The following is a 23,114-nucleotide window of genomic DNA, read 5'->3' as shown; positions in this document are numbered from 1 at the left end:
TATGGTCATAGAGTCAAATTACTCTAGATGCATTCACCACACGGAAAACACAGAGCACTTTATTCTACACTTCCCTACTATTACCTTACTCAGATAATAATAGTGTATCTTCCTTGAATGATTTGTTGGCCAATGTGAAGGCTATTGCCAGTTGCCTGGGAGCTATGGGATTTCCTTAAAAGAAACTAAGGATAGGATATTAACTGATTGATTAGCTAAGATGGGAGGGAGGGTGGAGGGGAGTGGATTGTATTTAGGGATGGAATGGGTGGGAATGATTTTATGCCTTTTTCTTTTTGGCTACCTCCCTTGTAAGGGGGAAAAAGCCTTGGTATATGTATGTATGATTAGCATTTAGACAGCATGAGATTTCTTGCTTTACAGGTATCGCTATACAGTGTTACGTGCTCTACCACACCTTCAGAAGCTTGATAATGTCGCCATTGAGCCAGAAGAGGTACAAAGGGCAATGGTGTGTGGAATGGCTCTTCCGTTCTCAAACTCTCCGTCAAAGTTCAGGTATGTTGTTTTTAGTACCTTAAGGTTATGATATTCCATTCTCTTTGTAAAACACTATGAGATCCATAATTGCCTAGCCTTGCTTAAAAACTTTTTAGTAACTGCCGAGAGTTATTTATTTTATTTTAATTTATTTATTTATTTACTTGTTTATTTTTTAGATAGGCATAACTCTTTATTAGGAAAAAGAGATTTACCACAGTTAGATAAATTTTTCAACTGGATGGGAGTTTCTCAACTGAGTGGTATTGCCTGACACTAGATAAAATGAGTGACTAAAGTTATAAGGTGCAATGAAAGGATTAATCAAAATAGGCTCAAGATAGTTTATGATCCTTCTCTTGCAGAGGATATTTCCCTCAGCTGAATAAAATTGCTACAGTAGATAGAGTAAACGACACTGCTTCTGACCCAGGGCAGTGGACAAGGTGCAGGGATGACCCGTCATCTAGGAGGTGCTAAGATGGGAGGGAGGGTGGAGGGGTGTGGAGTGTTTTCAGGGATGGAATGGGTGGGGATGATTTTATGCCTTTTCCTTTTTGGCTACCTCCCTAGTGAGGGGGGAAAAGCCTTGGTATATGTATGTATGTATGTTTTTTTTTTTTTTTTTTTTTTAAGATGCATCAAAAAGATAAAAAAATTAAATTAGATAAATGACTGGCACTTGTTCAGTTTTACTTTTGTCTTGTACACCTCCAAAGCAGCTCTTATGCAAGTCGTTCCTTCTCGCAGAGAAGAGACGGAGATGCCAAGGTCCAACAGTGCAGGTGACTCCCTCCGTAGTTCAGGGGGCGGCAGCAGTATCTCGGACTCCACTCCCTCCTCTCCTGAAAGAAGATATTCTCATACTACATCCCCACTCCGTTTGAGCCACCAGGTTTGTTTGTACCCAGTTTCTAATTTTTCCTCAGTTTTATGCCATGCATGAATGCACATAGGTTTATATTTGCTTAGTCTGTGTTAGATAGAAATGAGTGGATCTTTGCATGGATCGGTGTAGCACTGGAGGGATGTGTATACACATTTTCTTTTGGTTTTTATGCTCATTTGTGTTTGCACATGTTTAAGCTGGAGGATGTTTTTAAAAGTTCAGGTTTACATATATGTAGACATTATAGAGACTACTGCATGTGTATAAACACAGGAGGCTACCTGATTTAAGTGTGATAATATTCACATTAATCACCTAATCATACGAGCACTGAGTAGATATGAAAGTGTTCGGTGATGGTCATCTGATGGTAGTGATCCTGTGAGATGGACATCAGAGAAAATTATCTCTCAGCCACCCATTTTTAAAATCCATCAACATATTCCAACTTTTATCTGGAAGTGCAACCCAGTGGGGGCTGTCTTTCTCCAAAATCAGGCCTAAATTTAACTGTTTTTCCTAATACCTTTTGTCATGGAAACAGGTCCACATAAGTACAGTCTAGGTTTCCATTCAATAAAACCTGGAGCAACAGTTATTATTGATAGTAATCCCTTGAACACAAGAGCTTGACTAAATCTGAATCGAGTCGTGTGGTATTTGTCAGATGAGATACAGAGAGCATTGAAAGTGATGAAAGCTGGTAAGGTATCTGGGACTGTTGGGTGTCACATGGATTGTCTGAATTGATAAGTTTCCTCAAGTTTCATTAAATGAAAAACGCGTAACCCCACAGTGGCTGGCATCAGTCCTCAGGCCCTCCCAAGGATCTTTCTGGGAAGAAACTTTGGGGTGATGGCTGTGTTGTCTTAGTATGGGACTATTTCTTTGTCACCAACTTAAAGTGGTAGGATGAGGGAAGCGGTTGCCAATTATTAATTTCCATATGTGAAAAATTGTCTGACAAAGGGAGAAATTGTTATAATGGATTGGCTAGTGAGGTTATTTAATATGTGCCTGAGGGAGAGGAATATGCTGGAGGAGTGCTTGTATAATTCCACGTTGCAAGAGAAAGTGGATAAATGTGAATGTAGTACTTTTAAAGGGACCAGTCTTTTGGTTGTAGTTAGAAAGACATGGGAAGGTGTTGAGAGGATTAGCAAGGAAACAGAGTAATTAGGGAAGAAGTGTGAAAGGAAAGGTAGATGATCTGTGGATTAAATTTTTGTAGCAAGATAGACGGGGATAATGCTTTATCCAAAAGGAGCTATGGGTGGGGGGATGAGGGGTGGGGTAGTATGTGTGAGAAAAATTTGATACAGCCTGAAGGGATTTCTCCTCATCTTCTCCTTTTCTGCGGGGGGGGGGGGCAGAGAGGGGGGGTCACAGATTTAATGAAGCGGCCTTGCTGTGGATATGCTGTATCTTGCAACACTGCCTCTGACCCAGGGCAGTGGACAAGGTGGAGGACCCGTCATCCAGGAGGTGCCAAGATAAGAGGGAGAGTGGAGTGTGTTTAGGGATGAAATGGGTGGGAATGGTTTTTATGCCTTTTTCTTTTTGGCTACCTCCCTTGTAAGGGGGAAAAAGCCCTGGTATATGTATGTAAAAGGAGCTAAGATGAGAGGGAAATGAGGGTGATGGATGGAAGTGAAATGGGTAGGAGTGGATGCATGCCTTTGACCTTGCTACCTCCTTCCTGATAAGGGGGAAAAGCCCTTGGTATATAGAGGAGTCAGGAAAAGAGGGAGGGAGGGGTGGTGAATGGGAGTGGAGTATGTGGGGATGGAATGGGTGGGAGTAGATTTGTGCCTTTGACTTTGGCTACCTCCCTTGTAAGGGGGAAAAAGCTGTTGGTATATGTATGTATATAGATAGCAAGATAGATATCCAGGAAGTTTCTGTCGAATGTTAGAGGTCTTTTGGTCTGTAATGGATCAGGAAAAGGCTTTTGACAGAATCGAGAGGAAGGAATAGTGGGAGGTGCTGCAGATGTATGGGATTGGGGGAAAGTTGTTAAGGGCAGTCAGAAGTCTTTATATATGTAGAGTTTGTGTTAGGGTTGGAAACGGTGTGTGGTTTGGAGTGAAGGTGCAGCTGCACCGGGGATGTGTAATGTCACCATGGTTTTTCATTCTGCACCTAAAAACATAAGAAAGAAGGAGACTGCAATAGACCTTAAGGCCTACACTAGGCAGCTCCGTAAGAGGAAGATAGGGTGATGGGCAGTTATTGAGATTGTAGAAAAGTGGGAAATGAGCCAGTTGTTGTTTGCAGATGATACTGTGCTTTTAGCTGGGTCAGAGGAGGGACTGGGGTGACTAGTGGTGGAGTTTTGTGACGGTGTGTAGAAGAAAGTGGAAAGTAAATGTAGGTAGAAGGTGATGAGCTGTGCAAGGGGAGAGGGTGGCAGTGAGTTGAAGGTAAATTGTACCGAAGAGAGGTTAGAGAAAGTGAAGAGTATTTAGTCATATGTAGCAGGGAATGGAGGAGTTGGAGTGGAGTTTAACCATAAAGGCAGAGCATGCTGGCAGGAGACCTTTTGGTCCATAACTAGGTCAGATGCAAAAATATATATATATAGATAAAATAACTACAGAGAAAGGAAAAGAATTTCTTAGAAGAATGAAAAGTTTCATAAGAAATAGGTATCTAGGGGAAACATTTAAGAAGAACAATAGTGCTTACAAGGATGAATAGAGCAAGAAATGAGGAGTTGAGACAGATAATCAGGGTGGAAAGAGAGCTGGCAGATAGTGTTGATCTGAGAATACTGGGATGGTATAGGCCAGTGGTCCCTAACCTTTTGTAGATTGAGGGCTACATCTGTTATTATAAACACAGTGGAGGGACCTTCCCCCAGAGGGAAGTGTGTGTGTGTGTGTGTGTGTGTGTATATATATATATATATATATATATATATATATATATATATATATATATATATATAAATTCTTTTTGGCTACCTCCCTTGTAAGGGGGGAAAAAGCCTTTGGTATATGTATGTATATAGAAATGTTAAAATGAAGGATGTTTCACAGTTTTCTGGTTGACCCTTGCGGGCGCATAATAGGGTACCAAGGGCACCATGGCGCCCGCAAGCTACACTGGTATAGACATATGGTAAGAATGAGTGTGGAAGGCAGAGTTGGGTGGAGCAAACTAGAGGAAAGACTGAGAATGGGATGGATAGAAGGGGTGAAGGAAACTAGGTAAAAGGGAATGTCTATTGAACAGGGAAGGAAAAGGGTTAAGAGATACATGTGAGTGGAGAGTGCTTCTGACTTGATAATAGATTGATGGGGCCCAGAAGGGATTTTTCTTTGTCGTCTGCATGAGGGGACGGAGAGGGGTGGTCGCTGATTTAATGAAGCGGCCTTGCTGTGGATATGCTGTGTCTTGCAACACTACCTCTGACCCAGGGCAGTGGACAAGATGCAGGGATGACCTGTCATCCAGGAGGTGCCAAGATAAGAGGGAGGGTGGAGGGGAGTAGAGTGTATTCAGGGATGGAATGGGTGGGAATGATTTTATGCCTTTTTCTTTTTAGCTACCTCCCTTGTAAGGGGGAAAAGCCTTTGGTATATGTATGTCTCAGTTGTTGTTGTTGTTGTTGTTGTTGTTGTTGTTGTCGTTCCCTAGAATGTCTGTTCGAGCAGTCCCATCTCCCCAAGGAATGCCACTGCTGAAACTGGGTTTTCCCACAAATCCTTTATAGAGTGTATGTTGTGTTGTTTGCATGCATGATTGTGTATAATGCAGTCTTCCATTATGTGTTGTATAGTATGGGGTGAAGTGTTACATCCTGGGCAGCTGTTCACAATGCGGTCATCCAGCCTCTTCTGGTAGCTTAGAAGTGCTGGGTGGTGGCCGCACCGCAGTCTGGCCAGGTGGACTCTGTCCTTTTGTGGGAGAGAGGATTCAGAAGGGTGGATATCAGGGGGTCTGGCAAGCAGCAGTGTGTTGTCTTTCAGTGTGTTAATGGAGCGGTGAGCGATATGATTATGAATATGTTTCCGGAGGCTGGTATTTGGTGGTTGTGGAGGAAGAGAAGAGAGTATCTGTGCATGATAAAGGTCTTTGGGTGTTGTTTTAATGTTTCTTGGTGTGTGTGGGTGTTCTGCTATGTAGTGTAGCGGGTGTGATGTGTTTGTGGTGGCTGTGGCAAGTGTTTGTGTGCCTCTCATGTCGAGGTGGTCCTCGACTTTGAGGATTTTCGTTTCATGGTGTAAATGGTCTGTAGGTGTTGTATTTGTGCAGCCTGTAATTGTTTTTAGGGCTTTGTTTTGTATGATTTGAAGGGTGTTGTGGTGTGTCTCACTGAGATTAGGAGCCCATGCAGGACTCGCATAATTCATCACTGAGCGTATGCATTGTTTGTATATTGTTATATTAGTTTCTTTGTTTTGTCCAAATGTTGTTCCAGTGATTGACTTAAGTGCGTTAAGTCTAGGTGTGCATTTGTTTTTTATGTTTGTGATGTGTTGTTTGAAAGACATGGATGTATTGTTGTATGTCTCAGTTGTACTCATTAGTGGATGAGGGGAGGGCCATTATCTAAAGAAGCAATAATCAGATTAGGCTGGCAGGCTCTGCTGTGTTTTGTTGCATCACTTCTGGAAAATGGCAAGAATTGGCATTTCATACACAAGGAGCTATGATGAAAGGGAGGACAAATGGGTGTGGGATGGTTGAAGGTGGGTGCATACCTTGACTGGCCACCTCCCTTATAAGGGGAAAATTGCATTTTAGTGTGTGTATGTGTGTCCTTGTAGTGATGGGTTAATTGAGTTAGCCTTGAGCATGAGGTGTTTTTTTTTTTAAGGGTGGGGGTGGGCAAATACTAAGGTTCCATCAGTCAGGAAAAAGGCATACCAGTGCATAACACTATATTGAAACCAAATTAGCCAGTTTCATACAGGGTCCTCTCATAGTTATTTCTAGAAAGGAACTTATGACTATTATTTGTGTTAGTGTGGGTCTGTTTCCATGTTACTGACTAGCAGGAGGAGGGGAACATTTTCCAGTTGCAAGCTATCCTTGTATGAAAAAGAAAACCGGGAAAAGTAGTCAGTTGATAAGAGGACGTCTGGGGCCTGGTCCTGAAACCCACTTCCAGTTGTATCTCCTGATGGAAGTGAGTGTGTTGATGGGTTTTGAACCAAAGAGGCTGAGAGATGAACTTCTCTGATGTCTGTTTCACAGGATTGCTATGGGCAGGTACCCATCGTTAATCTCTTCCGCCAGCATGCTGTTCACTAATCTGACCAAACATATCCTCGTTTAATTGGGGGGAAAAGATCCAGACGGAACACTGTTGGTGGCTGTAGACAATAAAGTGGCACAGTCCCAAGACACCTACTGTCCTGAACATAGAAACTAATGTCCACAAGTGGACTGTTTCTAACTCCTACAGGGTTGTCAGGGTTGTGGGTTTCCAATGGAAGCTCAGGAGAGCAACTAATGGATGGACATGGGTCGGCCTTTCCGCCTTGTGTTGGGTCGCCATTCAGAACTATTGTAATTCAATATTGTTTTGGCTTCAGACACAAGCATATGCCCCCAGATGCTCACATATCACTGAAGACACAGTGCTAAGTCATTCTTCACTGCCGTCACGTACATTCAGTACAGAGAAGAGGATAATATTTTTCCGAGGGATCAGTGGGAGAGCACGAGGAATTGGACGGCTACCTTCAGCTAGTGGCCAGAATAATTATGGTTCTCTTCCACCCTTTGGTAAAGGATGGTGAAATTAAGAACAAGCTTGCACAGTCTATAGAGGCTCATTAGTGTGTGTGTGTCACCCAAAGTGTTAATTCCATGTGGGAGGACTTGGTCGTAGTACCAGAGCAAAGAACGTTTACAATGCACACATAAAGGTCTGTGTACTTAACAGGATATGTCTGAATACTCTCGATCTTCTAATGATGGGTATGTGTACGAGGATGAACGACCAATAAGCCAGCAGCAGCAGAGGCGAAACTCCAGCTCGCAGCAGAATCGTCAACAAGTGCAGCAGCAACCAGAATCGGACTACAACGACAGACGAATCTCGCAGACATCAGCGTACTCCAACTCACAGGTTTGTCAACAGTTCTTTCTCTTTTTCTCTTTTCCTCTCTCCTTTATTTTATCTCTTTCTCTTTTCTCTCACCCTTTTCTCCCTCTCTCACCCTTTTCTCTCTTCTCTTTTCTTTCTCTTCTCTTTCTCTCCCCCTCCCTGCCTCTTTCCATCTTTCCCTCCCTCCCTCTCTCCCTTCCTCTCTCCCTCTCTCTTGCTCTCTTCCTTCCCCTCTTCTCTTATATGATTCCTATCCAATGGGAATTATAATTGAGTGTTTTGGATCTTAATTTTTTTCTACAGTGGTGTTCTTCTCAAGACCCCTATTCATTATTATTATTATTATTATTATTATTATTATTATTATTATTATTATATATTTTATTTTTTCCATTTTTTTTTTTTTTCTTTCCTTTTTCTTTCTTTCTCCTTAGTATGACAAAACCATTTTTGCTTTGATCAGTCAGTCTGTTGTACTGCGAGTTTTACAGACTGGAGACCTGCAGCCCCACGGTAGCTGGCTGTGGCCCATAGGCCTTCTTACAGATCTCTTGGAAGAAACCTGGGACTAATGTTTGCAGTGTATTAATGCTAAAAGTAGATGGAGGGCTCACCATTTGTCAGCAGTTCTTGTGTTTAAAGGTGGAAGAAATAGAGAAAAGTAACTAGAGATCTTGGGCCTAGTCTGAAGACGAAGTGTCAGCACTTTGGGGCTGCACCTCTAATGAAAGTATGAAAGTTGAGAGAGTTTGAAGATGGGAGGCAGGAAGAAGACTTTGATGTCCTCCTCATAGGACCACCACATGCATGTCATTATACTTCTTCCATTATCTGGTGACTCGTAGGATGTGGCCGGCAAAACCAGCAGCATTGCCACATCTAAACCTTCTCCAAAGAAAACGGGGGAGAGACAGTTTTCTTTATATTTGCATGTGTGACCAGTATAATTAAAGTGACTGATAAAGGATGAGTGACCCGTGCACCTGTGACTCAGCGACCCAACCCTCCCAGCCCCATGGAAATTCCTAGGTTGGGAGCCGGGGCAACGTCACCTGACCTGAAATGCCACATCATTTAAAGTCTCTTCTTTTCTTTACATATATAATAATTACTCATATCACCTACCATTTAATGAAAAAATCAATATACATTTAGAATATTCCACATTAACATACTCAGTGTAGTGGATAGCTTCTGGTATATGCTGAATGTTTTGATTCAGTATGTGACAACACGGCAGACAACACCTTGTAGGTCACGAGATAATGGAAATAGTATAGTCTTCCAATTTCTGCTTAGAGATAGACTACCATCACAGCATGGGTTGTTTGTTAACTATACCTGCTCACCATATTTGAGTGAAGTGTGTTTTTGTGTAGGCTTCACATTTCCCAAGGGAACAAGATCACAACCACTGCAGGGTCTTTGCAATGGCCTCGCCATTTGAGAAAAACCGTCATGGACATACTCGCTTCATTTTTGTTATGAAGTTTTGGAAATCCCTGACGTTGACATGTTGAGCATTGGTGCATACTTTTAAGTTTTAACAAATGGATTTTAATGTGTAACTAGTGGGTGTGCTTTGATTCAGCCACCCCCCTTTATAAGGGAAAGGACATTTGGTATGTATGGATACAAATGGATATGGCATTATTCACCGTATTGGATGATTATACTGAGGTGAAACAAGACTAGATGTGTTATGATTCTAAAACCGGAAGTGTTTTATTTGGGCAGACCTCGACATTGCTACTTTGGTGAAGGAATGGTATACTTTCAACTTTGCCAAAGAAATAGATTGATATGTGGTGCACATTAATACACATTACAGAGCCCCTCTCGTCGTGTTAGCCGAGTATCCCAGGCAGAACAACAACAGCAACAGCAGCAGCAACAACAGCAGCAGCAGCAGCAGCAGCAGCAGCAGCAGCAGCAACATCATCATCATCACAATAGCTATGATGGGGACTACACAAGTCGCAGCTACAACAACCGTGACTATGAGTACGATAGTCGCAATGCCAACTACCTGGACGATGTGCAATCCAGGTATCCACCATCTGTCGGCTCTCATCCACTCTCCACCACCTCACCCTCATCCACCTCCAACATATCCTCTCCTTCCAACATGGCTTCACCTATCACCACATCTCCCACGAACAGTAAAGCTACTACTAACACCTTGGTAACTGCGGACACTAACGAAAACAACAACTGCCCATTGCAGTGAGTAGACGTGAACTAATAAGGACTGTGCATGGAAGGGTTGCTCTGGTCCTAGTGTATTGCATGAATTAAATTTTGATCCGATTTCTCACTACTGCAGGCTACTCCCCTGTGAATTCAGGAGAAATTTCAGTTCTTAAAACCCTTAAACTTTGGATTTTGTGCCATTACCTTTCTGTGTACAATCAGTTTACAAAGTTTTCCCATAGGAATTGGCAGAACAAAATGCAAATTATATTGTAGTCTTGCCTAATTAGTAAGAATCAAAGATTGAGATCATAAAGTTACTGGGAAACTTTCTTCACATGTCAGTGGGGGTTACTGAATACTGAAAGAAAGGAAGATTTAAAAAAAAAAAAAATCTTGTATCGACACATATTGTTCCATAGCCATTGGACTTGTAGTTTTTTCTTTCTAAATTGATGGGAACCAATGATGGCTTGTAGCGGTATGAAATTGGGATACTGCAGGCATAATACAGTATAAACAAGCACAATAATTCAGGGAGCTACAGCCATTGTATCTGCAGAGAATGTAGCGTGGGGAATGTTGTGTCGGTGTGGCATTGTTGGATATGCTTGAAACCCCCTCCATTCCATACCACCATGAGTTACCATGGATGGTGACACCCGAAATTATCTTTCTCCTCAGTGCAGAGATTAAAGTTAGCACTAGGATGTTAATAGAATTGTGTCTTTGCTGTAAGAAAATAGAATATCAAGCTGTATATTTAGGAAGAAATGTAAAAACAATTATTGACTTCTAAAGGAAATTGTCATTTTGAACCAAGGTTTAAGGGTAGGAAAACATGGTTTGTGCATGTTTGATCTACCATTCAGTGCAAAATTCTTCGTCTTTTTGTCCTTCCCCTACCTTGTATCCTTTCAACTTAAGTTTCTCGCATCTAATTTGCATTTTAGAAGGTTATGTCCATAAAGATAAGATATTTTAAGAGCATGTTTGTTGTGATGAGTTATAAGATATGGCCATTTAGATGGACTAATCCAGTCTGTTTGATGCTGCTTGTCTTCTGCTTTCATGACTGTCTTGTAATATGGCTCATATCGGCCTTCCAGTCACAGTTTTCTTCATTGCTTTCTGCCCGGAAGTGGACTAAGAAAGAAGTTGAGGTATGAACTACCTAAATGCTAATCAGATTGTAACTTCTTCACTTAATATTAATTTCACTGCTCATTGTTTACTGCACTCTTAACCTTATGGTTCTTTCATTTAAAACAAATGTAGGCAGTCAGTTTTGCTACATTTCCACTGACAAGAACACCGATGTGCTGTCCTTCATTTCATGTCATACCTCATTGAAAATCACAGTAGGTTGTGGTGTTTGCTTATTATGTTTTGTTTAAAGGAGGGAAACCCTTATTTGCTCACTGTAGAATTAAGATTAAATGAGTATTGCCTGTTGTAGAGCACATTTTCACTTTATGTTGAGTAAAGGAAGTTTCAAGCTTGGGGTTGCATGTGGCAGTGAATGGAGAAGTGGATGTGGAGATTTATAGAGTAAAGGAAGTGAGTAAATGTCTTGATGAAATGATACGAGAAATTGGTGTGTAGTGATATATGCAAAGAGAAAGTTGTATAAAGGGGTAATAGTACCATTGTTACTGTGTGCCTTGCAATATGAGAGAATGAAAGAGACTGAATGTGAGATGAAATGTGGTAGGCATTACAAGGATAAATTGAGAAATCTAGAGGTTAGGGAAGGGGCCTTTGTCCGTATACATATTGAGAATGAAGAAATATTAACAAGAAGGGTCTGGAAGGCAGAGGTGGATGGGGTGCACTTGAAGTAAAGATCAAGAATGGGATGATGGGGGGGCTTGAGTATAAGTAGAATGCCTGAAGAGCAGTGAAGTGAGAGGGTAAGATACAGGTGCGAGTGGAGTGTTGTTGTAAATGAATGATACATTGACACAGCCCAAAGGGTTTCTTATCTGCTGTGTATTCTTGAGGAGATCAGAGGGGACGGAGTCACCAGGTAATGAAGTGACTATTAGGCCCTGGTGTTCAAAGCCTGATTTGCTGCATTGCTTCTCACTCAAGCTGGGCAAGGGGACAGGAATGACCATTCTAAAGGAACTAAAATAGAAGAGATAACAAGTGGGTGTGGGGTAGATCAAAGGAAGGTGCATGCCTTGGCTGGGCACCCCTTTACAAGGTGAAAAGCTCTTCTGGTGTGTGTAATGAATTAATTACTGCCCCGAGTTTTACTAAGTGGAAAACAAGCACCCCCACAGTGACTGGCAACAATTCTCTGAACCTCCCACAGATCTCTATGGGAAGAATCTTTGGAATGTTGAGTATGTTGTACAAGTGTGGGTCTGTTTCTATGTCACTGGCTGAAAATGATAGGGAGAAGAGAGTGCTATCATATAGTCCCCTATATAACTGACTCGGTGGTGCGGTTGATAGAGTCCCTGACTGTCACTACAGTGGTCCAGGTTTGAATTCTGCCCAGGGCTGAAATAATTTCAGCATCGCTGTGTTTCGAGTCGTAACTCCAACTCTTGTGGGAGGGGAGTTAGGGATGTGTGTGCGTGTAAGGTCATAGCATTATCCATAGATGGGTCATATGAGCTCTGAGCTCTCTTGCGGGAGGGAAATAGCTGTCGATCATGAGTCCAGCACATGATCTAAAGGCCAAGGTGAATACTAGCTCACTCCAGACAACCTCATAAATGTTATTTTTGAGTGAACTAAGGACAAGTGGCTATGGTTGGTTTTCTTTGGGCTGTAGGTCTTCAGTAAGAGAGAGCTAGGGCAATGGAATGATTGATTGATATTTGCACAAGTTAACAGTAAAAAGTTTCATCTTTGATTTATGAGCTAAACTAGTGGTCATAGCCACCTGAGGACTATAGGTTTCCTGCAGAAGGTCTCCACAGCCTGAAAAGGACATAAGTATCATGAGACTGTGAGCATTTCGTAGGTTTTGAGCATGTTTGTGTATCAGTAATGTATCTTTGGATTATTTGCTTTTAAAAGAAAATGAGAAATTAACCATTCGGTTTTGTTTTTCATACATATGTGCGAGATGCTATTTTTCTTGGAGTGTTTTCAAACCAGTTTGTTGAGAATGTATCTTATAAGTTGACATGTATGTGTTAAAAACAAAATTAGCATGTTGGTGTTTATATTATTTAGCTTGTCACTGTTACTTGGTCGATTTGTTTATAGATTGGAAACAAAAGAAAATTTAGATTTTTATTATGGAGGTGTTCTAATTAATTTGATCATATGAATGACCCAAAATAATGTATTTCACAGTTTTATTTTAGTTCTTTTTAAATGTACCAAGTGCTTCATTCAGAATAGCCAATGCATCCAGAAACAGTTTAATGATGGAACGTGTTTTTCTGATGGTTCATATTGATCCCTCAGCCGACGCAGCAGTCAGGCATCTTCGTCAAGAGAGCAGTATCGTGAACAGCCGCACCACCGTGTAAGTATGGGGTAGTGTTTGGTGTCGGAGCTCGGGCAACACTGACAATCCACTCGAAGAAGGATGCATGTTTCCTGTGGACAACATTTAAACAATTATATTTTCAATCTTGTGCTTAGCTAGCATGGAATGTGCTGATGACGGATGGGCATAAGCAAAGCTGTATTGCATGAAGGGATCTGCTTATAAAATATTCTTGGTGTACTTATTATGTATATTTTTTCTAATTAATTTATTCTCTTTTGTGTGATTCTTTTTTTCCATTATGTCCAGTTCTGACAGTTGTTATTTGCATGAAGGGTGTGGCTAATCATTTATACAATCTGTTGTTTTTTTATGTACGGAGTATTCAGATTGTTTGGCTTGTGTCATGGAGAATCCATTATTAGAAATTTATAGTCTTTATATGTACTAAATGCATGGTAGCTTCATGTAAAATAAACTGTATATTTATGAACTCCATGTGGAGGATGAAATTAAGTAAGGTATATGTATTTGCATTGCATTTGGGGCCCTACATTAATGGTGGTTTTATACTCAATGTATGATACTTGAACATATTTCTCTCAAATTTGGTCAATTGAATGGTTATTTTGTGGTTGCATTTTAGTGAATTATAAACAAGGTGTTGTCTTGTAGCTACTACGGAAATATAATCTAAATATCATATTTCTTTGCTTGGGAGATGGTTATTGTAGGTCTGTGCATGTGCAATCCGAAGACTATCAATGCATGCAAAAAATTCTGATTCTTCAGATGATGAATACTGAAAAATAGCTCATGATCCTACCACATGATGGTAGCCCAGGTATCAACATTTCCTCGTTTACAGTTGCTAGGTAGGCAGGCATACCAATCTTTGTGTGATGTTATTGATATGGTTTTTGTTGTGTGTACACAGAAGTTTAGTTTTTCCTTGTTAAAAGGTAATGGGTTTTATTTCTTTGTTTGCAGAGATTTTTGTATTTGATTTCTTTTAACTTGTTCATTTGTTGAAAACAATATACTTGCTGGTGAATACTCAAAGTTTCAAATATGTGCAAACAACTGTTTTTAAAATAGTTTGCATAAAAGTTTGTGCTCACACATGCAGCTATTTTACTTTCTGACATAATGGGATGGTTTGGACAACACGGAAAGAATAAGTGAAGAAAGATTAGTAAAAGAGGTGTGGAAGGCAGGGGTGGAGGGAATGAGCATGAGGGGGTGGCCAAGGATGAGATGGATGGATGGGGTAAAAGGGGTATTGGGAAATAGGGGAATGGCTGTTGAGGAAGAGAGAAGACAGAAGATAGGGGTGAGTGGAAAATGGTTGTGTATGGATGATGCTGTGATGTATGGAGGTGGGTGGATGGGGAATGGAGGGATGAGGGAGTATGTGTGAATGATATTTTGATGCCTGAAGGGATTTCTCCCCATCTTCTCTCTTTCTACACGAGGAGACAGAGGGGAAGGTCGCTGATTAAATGAAGTGGCCTTGCTGTGGATGTGCTGTCTTGCTGCATTGCTTTTGACCCAGGGTAGTGGGCAAGGTGCAGGGATGACCCGTCATCCAGGAAGAACCAAGAAAAGAGGGAGGGAGGAGTGGAATATGTAGGGATGAAATGGGTGGGAGTTGATTTATGCCCTTGACTTTGGCTACCTCCCTTGTAAGGGGGAACTAAGCCCTGGGTATATGTATGTATATACATATACCAAGACACGTCATCCAGGAGGTGCCAAGATAAGAGGGAGGGTGGAGGGGAGTGGAATGTATTAGGGATGGAATGAGTGGGAATGGTTTTTATGCCTTTTTCTTTTTGGCTACCTCCCTTGTAAGGGGGAAAAAGCCTTTGGTATATGTATGTGTATATATATATATATATATATATATATATATATATATATATATATATATATATATATATGTCTTTTGAAGATGAAGGGTGAAAGAAATAAGATTTGTTACATAAAGGGGTAGTGTGAGAAATATGAAGGTGATGCAGAAAGCACAAACGAGAAGGAGCAGTGAGGGTATATCAGAGAGTACTGAGATTGTTTACCTGCATGAAGTAAATACATGAAGAACAGAAAAGAGAATGTGGGAAGCTAAAGTAGATGGAACAAGCTTGAGATGGACGGATGTGGGAGGAAGAGGGTTTTAGATGCATGTGGGAAGTCTGCCGAGCAGGAAAGTGAATGCAAAAGGTAAGAGTGAATGGAAAAAGATTGTAAATGGACAAAGGGATGGCTTGACCCAAAGGGATATTCCCATTATGTGATGAAGTGGTGAGGACAAACTAGCTCTGGGTGTTAGGTCTTACCATGGAAGAAGTGTACTTTGCTGCATTCCCTTTGACCTGAGCACAGTGGGAAAGGGCAGGCACAACCATTTATTGCCAAGGTAGGGTTGATTGAATGGGTTTTAATTGTATATGATATGGTTATATTCTTTGACTTTGCCAACTCCTTTATAAAGGGTAAAGAGCTTTTGGGATATATAGCATAAGAAAACAACTCATGAAACAAAGGCACTTTCCTCCTTATGAATGGGATGGCCAGCCAAGGCATACAGCCACCTTTCGCCCGTCCAGCACTTGTATGCTTGGGGCAGAAGTAATGCAGCAAGGCACAACACCAGGATCAGAGAGCTGAGGCTGGTTTACTCCCACCATTTTATTACATGGTGACCTTGCCTCCTTATCTGCTCAAGAATCATACATATACCAAAGGCTTTTTCCCCTACATGATGGGTAGCCAAAAAGAAAAAGGCATAGAAACCACTCCCACCCATTCCATTTCCTATATATTCCACCCCTCCTCCCTCCCTCTTATCTTGGCACCTCCTGGATGACAGGTCATCCTTGCATCCTGTCCACTGCCCTGGGTCAGAAGCAGTGTCGCAAGACACAGCACATCCACAGCAAGGCCGCTTCATAAATTCGGCGACCCCCCTCCCCCCTCCATCCCCTCATGCAGACATGAGAAGACGGGGAGAAATCCCTTCGGGCTGCGTCAAATTTTTTCTCGTACCTACTTCCTCACCCCCCAACCCCCACCCACTCCCCCTCATGCATCACAGCATCATCTATACACAACCCCTCTCCATTCACCCCTATCTTCTGTCCTCTCCCGTCCTTCCTCCACAGAGCAGATAAAAAGAATTCTTTTTGGGCTGTGTCAGTTTATCCATTAATAACTCTCTACTCATGCCTATAATCTTGCCCTTTCCCTTACCTACTTGACAGACATTTGCCTTTTACCCAAGGCTCCCTTCACCCCATCTATGCATCCCATTCTTGGTCTTCCCCTGAAGTTCACTCCATCCGCCTCTGCTTTCCACACGTTTTGTTAGTCCTTCACTGGTTCTCTCCATTACCCCAAAATGTCCCAGTACTCTTTATTCAGCCTTACCCACCAGCTCTTTTTGCTTCCCCATTCTCTTCCTTACCTACTCATTCCCCACTCTCTGCCTTACCTACTCATTCCCCACTCTCTGCCTTACCTACTCATTCCCCACTCTCTGCCTTACCTACACATTCCCCACTCTCTGCCTTACCTACTCATTCCCCACTCTCTGCCTTACCTACTCATTCCCCACTCTCTGCCTTACCTACTCATTCCCCACTCTCTGCCTTACCTACTCATTCCCCACTCTCTGCCTTACCTACTCATTCCCCACTCTCTGCCTTACCTACTCATTCCCCACTCTCTGCCTTACCTACTCATTCCCCACTCTCTGCCTTACCTACTCATTCCCCACTCTCTGCCTTACCTACTCATTCTCCACTCTCTGCCTTACCTACTCATTCTCCACTCTCTGCCTTACCTACTCATTCCCCACTCTCTGCCTTACCTACTCATTCCCCACTCTCTGCCTTACCTACTCATTCCCCACTCTGCCTTACCTACTCATTCCCCACTCTCTGCCTTACCTACTCATTCCCCACTCTCTGCCTTGCCTACTCATTCCCCACTATCTGCCTTACCTACTCATTCCCCACTCTCTGCCTTACCTACTCATTCCCCACTCTCTGCCTTACCTACTCATTCCCCACTCTACCCATCCTTGTAACCTCCACCATGGATGGGGTGGTATGGGAGGTGAATGTGAGGGTGATGGGCAGGGTATCGGAGATTGTTAGAGAGAGTGGAGAGAAGTAAGAGATGAGCCAGTCGTTGTTTGCAGATGACATTGCACTTGTGGTAGGGTCTGAGAAGAGTCTGAGGCAGTTAGTGACAGAGTTTGGGGAGGTGTGTGATAGTAGGAAGTTGAAAGTAGATGTGGGTAAAAGTAAGGTGATGAAGTGTACATACATATATATACCAAAGGCTTTTTCCCCCTTACACGGGGGGTAGCCAAAAAGAAAAAGGCATAGAAACCACTCCCACCCATTCCATTTCCTATATATGCCACTCCCCTCCACCCTCCCTCTTATCTTGGCACCTCCTGGATGACGGGTCATCCCTGCATCCTGTCCATTCCCCTGGGTCATATGATGAAGTGTACAAGGGGAAAAGGTGGTAGCAAGTTGGAAGTCTTAGAAGCTGGATTAAGTGGAGAGTTTTAAAGTATTGGGGGTTGCATGTGGCAGGAAAAGGAAGAGTGGAAGTGGAGGTAATCTGTAGAGTGAGAGAAGCTAGTAAATGTCTTGGGAGATTGGAAAGTTTCATGAGAAATAGACATCTAGAGATGGATGCAAAGAGAAGATTATATGAAGGGGTGATTGTGCCTACAACACTGTATGGGGTTAAGACTTGAAATTCAAGAGAAGCAGAAAAAAGAAGTTTAAATGTATTTGAGATGAAGTGTTTGAGAAGTATGGTTGGGGCCACAAGGTTGGATAGAGTGGGAAATGAGAAGAAGAGTGGGGATGGAAGAGGAGCTGGAAGATAGTGCTGAGGTTATTATAATGAATTGGGCAAATAGAAAGAAAGAGCAAAGTGAGATGAACAAAAAGAGTTTGGAAAGCAAAGATGGCTTGAGCAAGCTTTGGGACAATGAAAAATTAGATGGAGGGGGTGAAAGGGACTTTGAGCAAGAGGGGAATGTCTGTTGAGCAGGAAAGGGAGAAGGTAAGGGACAGGTTTGAGTAAAGAATGGTTGTGTATGTAGGGTACTGGGTGATTGTTGCAACTTTAGTAGAATGCTGTTGTAGTTTTTTTGTTGTTACTTTTTGTGGTCTGTGTTTCTGATTTTGTGATGTTAGGGATTGGTAGGTCTTTGAGTTCTTGCATAGAAATTCTGATTGTACCTGTTTAATTGCATCCAATTATAGCTTGTCTTTACTTAAAAGTACTTCTGTAACTGATGTCTTGTCCAGAACTGTGGTTGCATATATTTTTAGGTCTAAGAATTACAATGTGAGAGTTGGCTTGCTTGCTACGTTGCTTCTGACCGAGGCCGTGGATGAAGGGAAGGGATGGGTCTTCATCCACCAGGAGCTGCAAGATTTTTAGAAGGGAAGCAAATGGGTGTGGAATAGGTGGGTGGTAGGTGCACGTCTTAGCTAGCTACCTCCCATTTGAGGGAAAGGTCTTTGTTTATGAATAGAATTATTTTTGTAGCAAAACACAACACCCAGGCAGTAGGTGGGAGACCAGGATGGACCCTCATTCACAAGGAGCCAAGAGTTTTTTTTTTTTTTTTTTTTTTTTTAAGGGAAAAGAGTGGGTGGAGGTTGGCTACCTCCCTTGTGAGGGGGAAGAGGACTTTTGGTATACAAATGAATTTTTTTTTATATGATAAATTTATTGTATCATAAATATTCATTGAAGAAGTGTATAAATGACAGCATCACACGAGATGCACTGTAGTCATTTAACCCTTAACATGCAGTGACTCCGACATCAACATCATGAGGCGCAAGTGGGTGTACAAGAATGCTAGTGTCGGATGCTTCTGGATTATATTTATTTTGTAGTTGTAGCTAAGTGACCCCCATATTCTGTGAACAGACTTGATCACGTTTACTGTGGTTACATTGAGGGTGAAAGAGAACAAGTATTGCGGCTATAACTTTATATATTATGATGTACATATTGTGATGCATCATCAAATCATCATACATTAGGCAGCACACAAGTATTTGACTTGTATTGAAGAAGTTAAGGAAAGCCATTTGTATGTTGTCATTGTAAATGTCAATATGATGAAATTATTGGAGTACCAGTGCTTTTGTATGCCCAAGAAACATTCAGTGATGTATATATTTGTGCCCATATGTCTTCATACAGATTAAAAGTTTTCATGGTGAAATTTTCATGTTGTGCAGGTGGTGCACTTGTATGTGCATATTCATCTTCAGTGCTAGGAATACTTAGTTAACATTGTCTAGTATATATGTATATATATATATATACATATATATATATATATATATATATATATATATATATATATATATATATATACATACAAGTGTAATGTATGTATATATATGTGTGTGTATATATTAAACTCTTCTGTTGGGCAAGGGTTCGAATCCCAGCAGAAGAGTTTAATTCCATTTATATATATATATATATATATATATATATATATATATATATATATATTTATATATATATATATATATATATATATATATATATATATATATACACACATATACTGTATGTGTAAATAAGTTGAATTTTGAGGCTAGAAATGTGATCCAGACTCTTCATTAATGAAATAGATTTTGAAACTTTTCTGTCTAATTCTTTTCTTCACACCTGCAGTACAGTGTGGAAGACCGGAGCTACAGCGAGAGCAATGGTTACTCGCAAGTTCCGTCTTCTGAAGTTCGCCATTCTCCCGTAGGAAATGACTACCGTTCACCAACCAATCATGAGGTATGTGTATTAACATACACCAGAGTGAATTGTTGTAAACCTCAAGAACATTTTCGTGCAAACAAGGTGATCCTACCATTTTTCATGAGATTGCTTTATAGGAATTTATTGGTAAGCAGAGAGAAGACATGTATCCCATTCTATAATGGAATTTCTGGGGCTGACCTGTGAACACCCTAAGCATTTCATTCATCATTTTTTATCCAGTTATTATTCCTCAAATGCAGTGACAAACTTAGTTTTGTTGTCACATTCCTGGTTGTTTTATTCAGCAGATGTATAGAGGTTGGAGGGGGGAATTGAGTGGGTTTTGTTTATGATGAATGGGTTCTGGACTTCAAGAGAGAGACCTTGCACAGTGGATTGATTGATTGATTGATGGGAGATGAGGGGGAAGTATTTTGACCCTATCACCTCTTAATAGAGGTTCTTAAGTAGATGTGTGTGTGCGTACGACTCGTGGCACAGTTGGTAGAGTTCCCAGCTGCCACTACGGTGGTCTGGGTTCAAATCCCGCCAAGGGCTGAAATAATTTCAGTATCTGTGCTGCGGGTTGTTACTCCAACTCTCATGGGTGGGGAGTTGGGTGTGTGTGTGTATATAAGGTCACAGCATTACCCATAGAACGGTCACATATGAGCTCTGAGCTCTCTTCCAGGAGGGTAATAGTTGTTGATCATGAGTCCTGCACATGATCCAAGACCATGGTGAATCACACAACACTATCAAAAATGTCATATGAAGAAAGATTGTCAAAACTAGAACTACAGACTCTGGAACAAAGAAGAGAAAGAGGTGACTTGTTGACCATCTACAGAATTATGGGAGGTGTAGAAGTCCTTGATAAAGATGACTTACAAAGTTGGGATAAGAGAAACAGAAGAGGACATGGAAAGAAACTCAAAAAGGACAGTTATAGAAGAGACCTGAAAAAATGGCTTTCCCCCACAGAGTGGTGGATGTATGGAACATACTAGATGAAACAATAGTGTGTGCAGAAACAGTACAAGAATTTAAGGGCAAATTAGATATGGTGAGATACAGAGACGGGACACCATGAGCATAGCTCCCCTTCCTGTAAGATACAGCTAGGTAACTACACTAAAACTAATATCCAGACAAGGTCTTTACCAATTGAAGAAAATTTGAATTGAAAATAACCCACCAGTCTGTCACATTCTTAGGGTAAAATAATCTTTGCTGAAGAAAAACTGTCGGCATATGTGACTGGTTGTTTTGGTATATTCAGTTATTTCCTGATCATTTTTTGATGCTTGGCATCATATCAAGGGCTCAAACATGTATGCCTGGATGGATAATGAATGAACTCCACTGTCTAACTCCTTTTCTTTAGATTCAGTTAAATTCTGTGACATTTTTATAAAGAAACAGCGAACGGGCATGCGATAATCATTTCTAAGGTGCTATTATCTAGATACAATGTTCAACTATTATGACGTTCTGCCAGTGTATGGTGAATGGCTGCACATCTCGGGGATCTTTGGAAATCTGCTCTTATAAACATATTTTAATCAAAATATGACTGTTATGGTGGTGCAGTTGACCGGGATAGTTTACAAAACCATTTCTAAAAGGGAATGGGTTGTTTAGAAAAATTTCATCCATTGCATTCTGACCTTTTACATATACCAAAGGCTTTTTCCCCCTTACAAAGGAGGTAGCCAAAAAACAAAGGCACAAAATTCACTCCCACTCATTCCATCCCCACACACTCCACTCCCATTCACCACCCCTCCCTCCCTCTTATCTTGGCTCCTCCTGGATGACAGGTCATTCCTGCATCTCGCCCACTGCCCTGGGTCAGGAGCAGTATTGCAAGACATAGCACATCTACAGCAAGGCCACTTCATTAAATCGGCAACCCCCCTTCTCCATCCCCTCATGCAGAAAAAGAGAAGACTGGGAGAAATCCCTTCGGGCTGCATCAAATTATTTTTCACATATACTCCCTCGTTCCCCATCCCCCACTAACTCCCTTTCATGCATCACAGCATCGTACATATACAACCATTCTCCATTCATCCCTATCTTTTGTCTTCTGTTCTTCCTCAATAGACATTCCCCTCTTTCCCAATGCCCCTTTTACCCCATCCATCCATCTCATCCTTGGTCACCCCCTCATGTTCACTCCTACCTCTGCCTTCCACACCTCTTTTCCTAATATTTCTTCACTCATTCTTTCCATATGTCCAAACCATCCCAATACTCTTTCATCAAGCCTATCTACCAACTCCCTTTCCACCCCTGTTCTCCTCCTCACCTCATTTCTCATTCTATCCAGCCTAGCCCCTATCCAAGTTTCTGCCCCATACAGTGCTGTTGGCACAATCACTCCTTCACACAATCTCCTCTTAGCATCCATTCCCAAAAGTCTATTTCTCATTACACTTACATAAGAAATTGCAAACAAATAAAACATTCAAATTAGAAATTTAAATAAGATATTTATTTATGATAAATTTCCTCTTTTCTTAACTCCAAGGAGCCAAGATATGAAGGAAACAAATGGTGGAGGGGAAGCATACCTTGGTTGGCTACCCCCCTTATAAGGAGGAAAAAACCCTTTATATATAGATAAATTACAGTGAGAGAGGAAAAAAAAATCATTATGTAAAATTAACATACATACACCAAAAGCTTTTTCTCCTTACAAGGGATGTAGCCATAGTCCTTTGTAAGGTTGACATAATTTTATTAATATATATTGTCCTCGGCAAAATTTTTTAATGCTTTTATACAAGTTACTGTATGATTTCATATATGCAGGTAACTTTTCATTAATGTGTATTCTATTTGTGCAAATTCATAGTTATATGGCATAAGAATTGGGGTACGATATATTTATTGTGTTCATATTTTTCCAATAAGGGGTCTTGTGTTACCCTACGCTATTGTCAAGTCTCATATGCATTATTTTGTATACAGTAAGTAGTTTTATTGAATAAATTATTTGTAGAAATTGTTTGGTTATCATTATTGCATGATTTATATTGTTTTATGGTTACATGTTTGAAGAAATATTTTTTCTTTGTTAGGACCCCCTAAAAGATTAGAATTTGGCTGGATTTCTAAACTTGTACCCCCCCCCCCCCCAATTTCCATGATATCTTATGGAAGAATTATATTCTTTTTTGTGC

General features: G+C 41.1%; 1 protein-coding gene across 4 annotated transcripts in view; it reads left to right on the top strand.

Annotated features, from left to right (window-relative positions):
• Positions 1–23,114, top strand: part of LOC143040591 (uncharacterized) — a 57,245-nt gene that overhangs the window by 14,627 nt on the left and 19,504 nt on the right. For 3 of the 4 annotated variants that reach the window (XM_076211688.1, XM_076211684.1, XM_076211686.1), the window contains 7 exons: positions 385–519; positions 1,252–1,396; positions 7,290–7,475; positions 9,286–9,503; positions 10,757–10,810; positions 13,080–13,140; positions 19,843–19,956. In XM_076211688.1, coding sequence (XP_076067803.1) covers positions 385–519; positions 1,252–1,396; positions 7,290–7,475; positions 9,286–9,503; positions 10,757–10,810; positions 13,080–13,140; positions 19,843–19,956 — 913 coding nt within the window. The remainder of the gene's footprint in view (positions 1–384; positions 520–1,251; positions 1,397–7,289; positions 7,476–9,285; positions 9,504–10,756; positions 10,811–13,079; positions 13,141–19,842; positions 19,957–23,114) is intronic. The other variant, XM_076211685.1, reaches the window with a different exon arrangement.

The sequence above is a fragment of the Oratosquilla oratoria genome, chromosome 29 (genome assembly GCF_046742065.1).
Source record: "Oratosquilla oratoria isolate Oo_2021 chromosome 29, ASM4674206v1, whole genome shotgun sequence".
NCBI classification, from domain to species: domain Eukaryota; kingdom Metazoa; phylum Arthropoda; class Malacostraca; order Stomatopoda; family Squillidae; genus Oratosquilla; species Oratosquilla oratoria.
The sequence above is the reverse complement of the archived record's forward strand: the minus strand, read 5'-3'. Positions and strand labels throughout refer to the sequence as shown.